Below are 9,882 nucleotides of genomic sequence, written 5' to 3' on the forward strand. Positions count from 1 at the left end.
CTTCTCTACCCACTTCTAAAGACCAGAAAACCAACAACTTGAGTGGAGCTTTCAGTTGCAACATTGATTTCAGATGGTGGGTTGGCAAAGGGTTCAGATTAACTGTTGTGTAGTTACTCCTGCAAGTTATACTTACGCAGGAGCATGTTACTCTTTACGTGAGGCCCAGGTGGCAGAAGAAAGTCTTAGTCATCAAGGCAATAAACAAGGGTGCTAGTTTACAGGTACAGTGTTTGCTTGCCTTCAAAGCAGTGCTGGGATATATTTTGATTGCAATATGTGGAACAAAGTAGATCAGTGGTATGTTTTTGTCTTACATCTCAGTGAGAATTACAGTGCAGAACTAGTTACTTCTGCACATTACTCTTTTAGAGACTAGTGCTTTATAATGCCTTTAAATGTGTATAGATTTTGAAATTATTCTGTATCAGGTTTTAAGTGACTTGCTTCACAAATTTGCAAGCCTATAAAAAACCTGAATATATCTGTTGTAACTTTTCTAAGGATTTTGTCTTCTGTTTCTGTTCATGTTTGCCAAGCAGGGCATTTGATTTTCATTTTTAAATCCCATGGCTTAATATCATAAGATATATAAGAGATAAATGGATAGATGAGAGCAAAAGCAAACAGGAAAGGAAATAGTGAGTTGGCAAGTATGGCCAACATCTGTGTGTTAAAGCTATACGACTCTTAGTGAGCAACACTTGGATTATGGACTGGAGTTGGTCATAATCTCCAGATCTGTAGTTGCCAACAGCTACTACCTGGAAGAAAATAGTTAAAATTCTCCACAGCAGCACTGCTGTGATACAGTAAGGTATCAATAGTAGAGCTCTTCTTCAGAACAGTTTCAGTTTGACTACTTAGAAAGTATTTGAAATAGCTAGATTTGTCACAACACAGTTCTTGACTGCCCTGGTACCACGAAGGACTGCTCAGAAGATGTGTGATGGCAGGATGTTTTATTATGAATTGCTTTGCTAAGGACTGAGAAAGTACAGGCACACTTTAAATTACTGGAAAGTTGTGATTCTTGTGCCAAAAACTACTGTTTACTTTGACTTAAGCTGACAATTTGGTTCAAAAAAATCATTGCTACCTTCATGTACTGCCTTAGTGAGAAATTTTGTGTATATTGGCCATTTTGCCTAACATGAATAGCCCTAATAATAGTTATGCAGTTAAAATTTGTATGCTTACAGATTTACCGCACCAACTCCCAGTCCTTCAGATTTTTTTAGCTATTATTTAGTCATAGTCACACATACAATCCAATGGAGATCAATTAAACTATTTAGATTTAATGACATCTTAAAAAATTGAGCCTTGCAGGGCCAGGTCATTAGAAAGCTAAGTTCTGAATGAAAATAAAGAGTAGCCAGCAGCACTGGGAAGCAATCATTAGGTGGCAGAAAGTGTCTACTGAAGGATAATTAGGAACAAATCAGCTCTCTCAGATATTGGAATCCCAAATAGCAGCTACAGAAACAACCATCATGTTATGGTTTATACTATTATCACTTAGGTAATGGCACAAAGAAGAAAACAAGAAAAATATTTTGTATCCATTTCCAAAAAAAAAATCCCAATATTTGTCTTATGAGCATGGCAAAGCTACTACTATGGGGTGGGGATGGGGGGAGGAAATCACTGAATTAAAAGTTGGATAATGTGAGCCTGAATGGTCATGGTGGTGGGAGAGGAACCCAAATCAAGCATCCAGGATAACGACAGAGATGTTAAAAGCACAGGAAACTAGGATTCCCTGGTCAGCAATGACAGTCCCCAAATTTGTAGAATCTTAGAAAATAAACATTTGAAGAGTTACTGCACATATCTTAACTCCACTGCTGTGACTCAACAGTTTAAAAGCAAATGTGATAGCTAGAGCTATAGCTCCTCACATGGATGGAATAAAGTCAGTAAGAAAGAGTCTAACAATATCACATTTATCTAATCGATAAATTAGTAAGTCTTACAAAAATTAAGCAAAACTAAATGTATACATTAATAAAATTACTCACTCTAACTTTGCATATTGATACAAACATACACATTTAGATGCCAGTATAGTTAAATAAATCCAGTGTTCCACTTACTTCTTATGCATTAAGACAAAGGAGAAGCATTTGGAAGACTAATATCCTATTTAGATGATGAATTATAATTTCGACTGAAGTAATTACAGTTCACTGAATGAATAACAATAACAATAAAAACAACTTATGTAAACTGGCCAAACTTTCTCCAATATATCTTCAGTCCCTCTTATCCTTATGATAGAAGGGCTCTTTATTGACATCAGTTCCTTTTTCATGTGAAAACAGTATTTACTGCCATTTTTAGGAAAAAAGTTAACAAGCACATTTTTACATAGGTGTACGTGATTCTTTGAGCAAGTACTATAAGCTTTTCTTCCTTAGATTAGAAATTACTCGAAAGAAATGCCAAAATATGCAATTGTGTAAGTATTGATTTCGATGCTTAGAATTCTGTATTTTAAGTAAAAGTGACCATGACTTTTGAAAACCAGTTCTTAACAGAGAAACACTAGACTGGATTCTAGATGAGGCAATACAAAACAAGAAATATCAAAGGAAATTAATTCTGATTTGAGTATTTCACTGAGGCATCTAGTTTCATTTTATTTTTTAATAACTGTTTATATTTCCAGAATCTAATTTTGTAATTACATTACAAAATAAAATATTTAAACAATACTTAGTTATGTACATTCTGCTCCAAAAATGAACTGTAGGAATTCTGTACATTTCTTTTAGAAATACATACAAACCACAGCACAGGTCAACAATCTGCTGGCAATTAACGGACATAAGTCAACTTAAAAGAAAATTATCTGTGCAAAATTTTAATCTATTACTGCTTCAGTAACAGTAGTTTTACATCTCTTCAGACTATTCCAACTAATTTGCTTTCCCTGCCCCCAAACACTATCCCAGTTTACTTTGTGTGTTGGACAGAAGTTTCTGTAAATGTCATTATTACCTGTTAGAGGTGGTCTTTTGCAGAGAAAAAGAGGCAAATATTAATAACAGGGAATTCAGATTTTAGAAATTCATAATACAGAAGAATCTAGGCAATCTAGGTACACTATGCAAGTCATCTAAACGTTACCAAAAAGTCAAACTGACTGTGCCCCTCTGATACCTTACCATACATTTTTAATGAAAAGTTTTACAAAGCTTACCTTCCTCCTTATTTCCCAGTACACACTACTTACTTACTTTACTACTTTTTTCAAAAAACAGAGATAAAGTTACTAGCTGGTCAGACTGCAGGAAAAAAAGAGTTTAAAGCTCTTTCATCAGTCTAGACAACACATACATTCACTTGAATGGGAATTCACACCAAATGTTGCAAGAAAGCAATGACATTCAGAGAAATGGGTATCAACTGCTACCCAACGGTTATCATCAGTACACACTAATAATCAATCTTGGCAAGGACAGCACACGCAGGCGCGCACGCAGCACACCCCCCCCCCCCCCCCCCAAAAAAAAACCCCTCTCACATAGCGCCGAAGTGAGACTGAATCACTGCAGGCAAGAAGCAACAGTTTTTCCTAAAGATAACTGAATTTCAGATACAGTGGAATTTGTTTAGTTTTGGTTGTGTTTTATTTTGTCACAAAAATTGAAGAAACTAAAACTTTCAATCCCGTAGAGATCTGCCTAGGCCACACACACTTCCTGTGGAACCATTACAGAAGCAACAGCTCATTGGTTTGACTCAATCATTTGTGGAAGCCCAAATTCATTAATCTTTGTACTGTGCACACATCAATTCTGAGGATCCTCAGTGTTTTGCTTTTTATTTTCATCCAATTCAGCTGATAAATGATTCAAAAATTACTTTTAAGTTACTCTTCAGTTTCTTGATGGCAAAAATAGGAAACTACTGCGATCAAGTGAGCTCACATAGTCTTCAGCTCTTTAGATGACTGACTGAACTAACTGTGCATGAATGGAAGAAAAACTAGGGATCCAAATGTAACAATGTTATACGGACCTCTCACCATTGCTCTTAGTAGAGCTTTGCAGCGTTTACTTATTAACAATGTTGGGCAAAAGACCAAGTATACCCAGCTGGCAAAAAAAGCCAGTATTTGTGATCCAGGGCATCAACAACAGAGCACAACTGCCAGAATCAAAGCTACTTTAGTGAAATAGGCAGTCATGGAAATCCAGAGACCAGAATTGAACTCCAGCAACCACTATCCTGTATTTTGTCTGAAAAACATGTGTGCCAGTCACAAAATATTCCTCAGTCAGAATTCTAAACACCAGAACAACTGATGAAAAAATGAATGGAGAGGTAATTAAAACTGTGATGCCTAAGTTCTCCTATGTATATATCAAAAATTAACTTACACTATAATATCAAACTGCATAGCATTAGAAAATAAGGCAACTTGAATGGCTGAAACGGAAAATTAGAATTTTACCAACTGGTTATTACCATTCTGGAATTTAGAATACCATACAGCAGACGATTGCTAGTAACAACTACAGCCCACTTTAAGCAAAGTCTGCCTTAATTCCAGAGAACACAAAAATCATTATTTTGGACAAGCTGATGCATGCTCTGCTTTCATGTCCTCCTAGCAGGTTTTGCTGTTAACTGCTTCTCTCTTTCAAGTTCCTTCTCACGTTGCTGTTCTCGTTCTAGTTCTTCTTTCTGCCTCTTTTGTTGCAGCTTAAGTGCTCTTTTCTAAATAGAAAAGACAACAAAAAAATAGAAGTTTTAGAGCTGTATGTAAGTTGGAACTACAAACAACATTCCTCCTGTTCTTCTCACACTCTCTTCTTGAAACCCGCCCTGGTTATGATTGCAATGCTGCAGAAACTGCTCATTTTTCTTCCTCCTTCCACTTCTATCTTTCAGAAACAGCAACACTTTGATCTACACATGGAAAATATGACTGGATTCCCCCGAATCCCACTAAATCCCACTGTTGGCCAGACTGAAGGACTAATCTTGTCAGAATGTAACCAGAGATCACCTATTCAGCATCAAGTCTGCGAGTTAGGCCACTGTTAATGCTAAAGAGGAAACATTCTTATGTTTATGATGACATAGTTTCATCTAAAAAAAAGTCACACGAACTATATGAGAACTAGCTGGAATGGACTGGATTACGAGGCACAAAAAGGCAAAATTCTGTTATCATCTAAAAGAGAAACACGATGATGACACTGAAGATCATCATTAAGAGTTCAGATGCATAAATTGTTTAAACACAAGAAAAGGTAAACAAAGCTTAAAAACAAATATGGTTTAGTGCTACTGAAAACATGGGAAAAAAACATTTAAGGGGGGATTTAATAAAGATTCTATTTTTATTTGGAATTTTCAGTGTGCATCCAAAATACAGGTTAGAAGTCAGTAATATATAGTTAAATAGCGATGTTAAAAAGTAAAAAAAAAAAAATTACCCCACTCACTTTTAACTTTGATGTCTTCTCATGGAGCATCATCATTTCATCTCTAATATTCACTAACTTGTTGTGATAGTGCTTAGCTTCTGAAAACTTTTAAAACATAACAGTTATAGCAGTGATTGGCAAGTTGGAATAGCTGCTTTATAAAGCTATATATCAAAACAGCAATTAAGAACACAGTGATACCAGAACAGTTTGATAATAAATTAAACATGTTAAAGTTTATATATAAAGCTTACATGTTACATGTATTAATATAGAAAATTGTCACACCTCAACAGGTATGCAAAGTACCTGTGTACAGAGTACCTGCTACAGAATTAACATTAAATAAAACAGAATAAAAATATGACCAAATACCCATATTTTATTAACCCTTCCTGCCAGTCTGAGGAGGCACACCAAGCTGATGTTGTAGTCTTACTGAAAGACTGCATACATATGGCTCTGGCTACCGGTTTTGAACAACTGCACATACTACTACTGGCAGACTGAGCCTGCTTCTTCTTGCTAATACTCCTTCTATTTAAAGAAAATATACTGGTTCTTCACTGTCTATTTTTTTTTGGGGGGGGGGGGGGGAGGGGAAGAGAGTAGGGGTGGAATAGAAATTGGGGATGAGAGAAGCACGCAATTTAGCAACAATTTGTCCCAAATATCTGGACTGGTAGGCAATCATCCTGTAGGTTGTTAAGAACAAGTAAATACGCAAGTGATACAAGTGTTGCTACTGGTATTTCAGCAGGAAAACCTGTACTAGTATACATTTACTAAAACATCATGATACTTACCAAGGCATCGATATCAAGAATGGAGTTACATTCTTTGAATTTTGAAATTTCTTGCTCTAGTGTTTCTAGTAATACCACTTGGTTCTGTCTGAAACAAGACAAGATGCATAAAACCAGAGTAAAACAGAACAGACAAAAAGGAGCGTAAAGACATGCTGCACAAGCAAGGTTTTCAGAGTACCTATTTCTAACACAACAAATCAATTATTTCCTTACTGGCAAGCTCTTGTAAGGTTTCGCTCAAAAACTTGGGAGAGGTAATTTTGGATTTATTTTTTCAACCAGCCCTTTAAATATATTTTAGTTTTGATCACAAAGACACAAATAATTATAATAAATAATAAATTTATATAATTTTATATATAAATATATAAAAATTAAACATGTTTCCTGGTATCAGATTTCTCTTATGCATTGCTAGCCAATTTCAAACAAAGATGTCAGTAAGCGTTTTTTGAAAAAATCCCCGTTGAGTACATATGAATTCAGCTCTTATCTGGGCTCATACAGGATGATAAGGTATCTGGGATGAATACCTGAATAATGCAGGCACCCTGCAGACTAATGAGGAGTAAATATCTTTGTGATTGAATAAAGGGAAAAATAATTATCTCTGGCGTCAGTCGTCTCTGCACCATGCTGCGGGACTAAGTAAATTCTGTACAGAACTCGCTTGGATCCTTGGGCCTCATTAACAATGTTCCATCTCACACGAATCGGCCAGACTCCTTACAAACACATGCTGTCCTTGGTAGCAGCAAAATGACATGTATGTATCATGAAGCCCGAACCAATATAACCTGCAGACCCAAGATGGCTCTGTGTAAAGCCCTTTCAGGTATCTTGACATGCATGTCAGATCTAGTCTGCATTTGAAATAATCTACTCTGCTATCGATGAGAGGCCAATGTATGAAAAATACATATCTATTTAACTCCTTAATTATATTTGTTAAGTACATCTTTTGTAGCACACCTTAAAGTCAGCACAACAAACAAAGAAAACCCCTGCACTACAAGCTGCCCTGAATATTAACTGCATCTCTGCAAACAAAATATATCTGCAGTTTTGACTAGACCTTCCACTACAAAAGTGCACATGTTTAGAAATTTGCATGTCTTCTGCTATACTTGCCCGAGTGGATTTTAGATTTACGTTCTTCAGTCAAAGCACTGAAAGGTTACACTGCAGCTTACATACTTACTACTATTCCTATACTCTTAAATACCACTAACTATTCTGACTTTTATAGCCAGAATACAGAAATGCTATAGTAAGTTATATTCCAGTTAATGATACTTAGAACATTATATGGAAAAACATGGCAAAGAAAGCACACACATATAAGAAGATGCTCTTAAAAGTTTACTTACGTAAGTTCCTTTAGTGCTAATTTTGATCGCTGAAGATCAGGCAAATAATGAGAAATTAATCCTTCAGTTAGCTGCTCCACTGCTTTCTCATCTATCATAGGCATATCTTCTACTACTCCTTCATCTGGAGATGCATCACTAGAACCTACACCAAAGAATAACAAGGTTGAATATTTTTATTTGAAAATTCACCTCATACAACTGTATTTTCCTCTTTAAAAGTCAAGATAGTGTTTCAACACTGAAGTTACAGTTCTTTGCACTTTATCAACTAAACAGCGCTTCCTGTTTCCTCCCACTCTTTATCCCTCCCTTATCCTCAGCCTTGTATCTGAAGCTTCCTGGTGTATAGTAACATTGTATCTGCACACAGGCAAAATGGGAAGAAAGAAAGAGAGTATTCCAAAGACACCCTTGTAAGAGAATTCTAAGTATTCCAGCCTACTGAGAAAAGAGGAACAGTATCAGTTATTTTGGCTGCATGACAAATATACCCTAAGCATTAATGCACACCTTGTTCTCAGAGTTAGAGAATAAACCTAGATCAGGCCAAAACAGGTCATTCAAACTCAAAACCTACCAAAACCCTATGCAAACACCATATGCTGGATTCCAACAAATTGGCAGGACAGGCCCTTAACGCAGCACTCTGAGCTTCACCGGGCAAGCTACGGTTACTTATTTTGCATGCAACTCCTGGAGGACAAACACCTTCAGCTAGGAGCCGCACTGCATAGGGGAAAATACCTCGAGAGCCCAGATACATTTTGTTCCGCAGTGAATCCAGGCCGAACATCTTCGAACCGGAGGGCGGCGCCCCCGGGAGCGGCGGCGGAGCCAAGCCCCGGACCCCGCGGCTGCTCCCGGCGGGCCGCGCCGACGGCGGGAGCTACCGACAGGCGCCTCCGGCCCAAGAGAGCGCCCGTTGCCCCCCTCGACCCGGCCGTTGGTCAGACCCCCGCCGGACGACCGTTGGTCCGACACAGCCGCCCGGGCGACCGTTGGTCTCGCGCTCCCCCCGCCCCCCCCCAAGCTACCGTTGGTCTCGCGCTCTCCCGCCCCCCCCCCCCCCCCACGGGCGACCGTTGGTCTCGCGCTCCCGCCCCGAGCAACCGTTGTCTCCCGCGCCGCCGCCCCTCCCGGGCCCGGCTGCCCCGCACGTACTCAGCGAGCGTCCCGGGACGGCGGAGCCGGCCACCGCCGCCCCCTCCATCCCCTCAGGCCGCTCCGCGACGCTCATGGCCGCCTCTTCCGCCCGCTCTGACAGAGTCAGAGGCTGCCGAGCCCGCGGGAGGAGGGAGGGAGAGCCGACTCCCCTCACCGCGGAGGGCGGCACGACACCACCTGCCCCTCTCCCCGGCGCCTCACCGTAGAGTCGAGCCGGAGGGAACCTGCCTAGAAGGGCCGCCGCTCCGGATGCGGAAGTGACGCAGTGGCCGCCGGAAAAAAGGCGTTCGCCGCGCGGGGCCGCCATTGTGGCGGTTGGGCTGGGGGGGCTGCCCCTGATGCGGAGCTCGGCGGCTGCGGCCCTCGGTTTTGTGGGGTTCAGGCTGAGAGCCTGCGAGCGGCTACTCCTGAGTCCCAGTGCCCCCAGAGCGAGGTGCTGTGGTGCAGCTGCGTGGCTCGGTGTCACAGGGGAGAGTAGGCCCCTAGTGAGCAGGCACCTGCATTTGCCCGGTCTGGGCGCAGTAGCTGCTTTGGCGCCATGGCCTTGGTGGAGAAGGAGAGAAAAGTAGCAAGGAGTAATTCAGCCAGCAGTGGCCAACGATTTTGAGTCACTGACGAATAACTGCTTTCAGACAAAAATAAACATAGCATAATTTCATAGGACATTTCTTTTTCTAAGGAACAAAATGGTTAAAACCACTGCAGGGTTGTCTTTTTAAATGACATACTTTGCCCTGTATTTAATATACCTGTACTTTACTCACCAAAATTTGTCGAAATTACTCCCTACTTTTAGCTTTGGTTCCTTAGGATATGCAATCTGTGAGAACTACTTTTTGTATATGTATCTGTTTCTGCATGTCCCTCAAGAGTCAATATAAAATACAAGTAACTTGTAGGTGTACTTTTTCATGTTTTTGATGAAAAGCGCTTCTATATGGATGATACAATTTTTTTTTTTTTCTCTCATAAGGATATTTTCTGGAAAGGCAGAAATGGCTCTGGAAAGAAACCAATAAAGGAACCACTCAGAAAGTGCCTGAATGCTTGATTTTTTTCTGTAACTTTCACTTCTTTTCAGACAATCTG

The 9,882-nt window shown here is 39.7% G+C and overlaps 1 protein-coding gene across 1 annotated transcript; it reads right to left on the bottom strand.

Moving 5' to 3' along the window:
* Window positions 1-1,926: 1,926 nt before the first annotated feature.
* Window positions 1,927-9,115, bottom strand: BLOC1S6 (biogenesis of lysosomal organelles complex 1 subunit 6). Its single transcript, XM_026121241.2, has 5 exons — window positions 8,791-9,115; window positions 7,627-7,771; window positions 6,254-6,341; window positions 5,466-5,552; window positions 1,927-4,731 (listed from the first exon to the last, which is right to left on the bottom strand). The coding sequence occupies exons 1-5, from the start codon at window positions 9,098-9,100 to the stop codon at window positions 4,612-4,614; spliced, it is 750 nt and encodes a 249-aa protein (XP_025977026.2). The 5' UTR covers window positions 9,101-9,115; the 3' UTR covers window positions 1,927-4,611.
* Window positions 9,116-9,882: the final 767 nt, after the last annotated feature.

Source organism: Dromaius novaehollandiae, chromosome 10 (genome assembly GCF_036370855.1).
Source record: "Dromaius novaehollandiae isolate bDroNov1 chromosome 10, bDroNov1.hap1, whole genome shotgun sequence".
In the NCBI taxonomy this organism is placed as follows: domain Eukaryota; kingdom Metazoa; phylum Chordata; class Aves; order Casuariiformes; family Dromaiidae; genus Dromaius; species Dromaius novaehollandiae.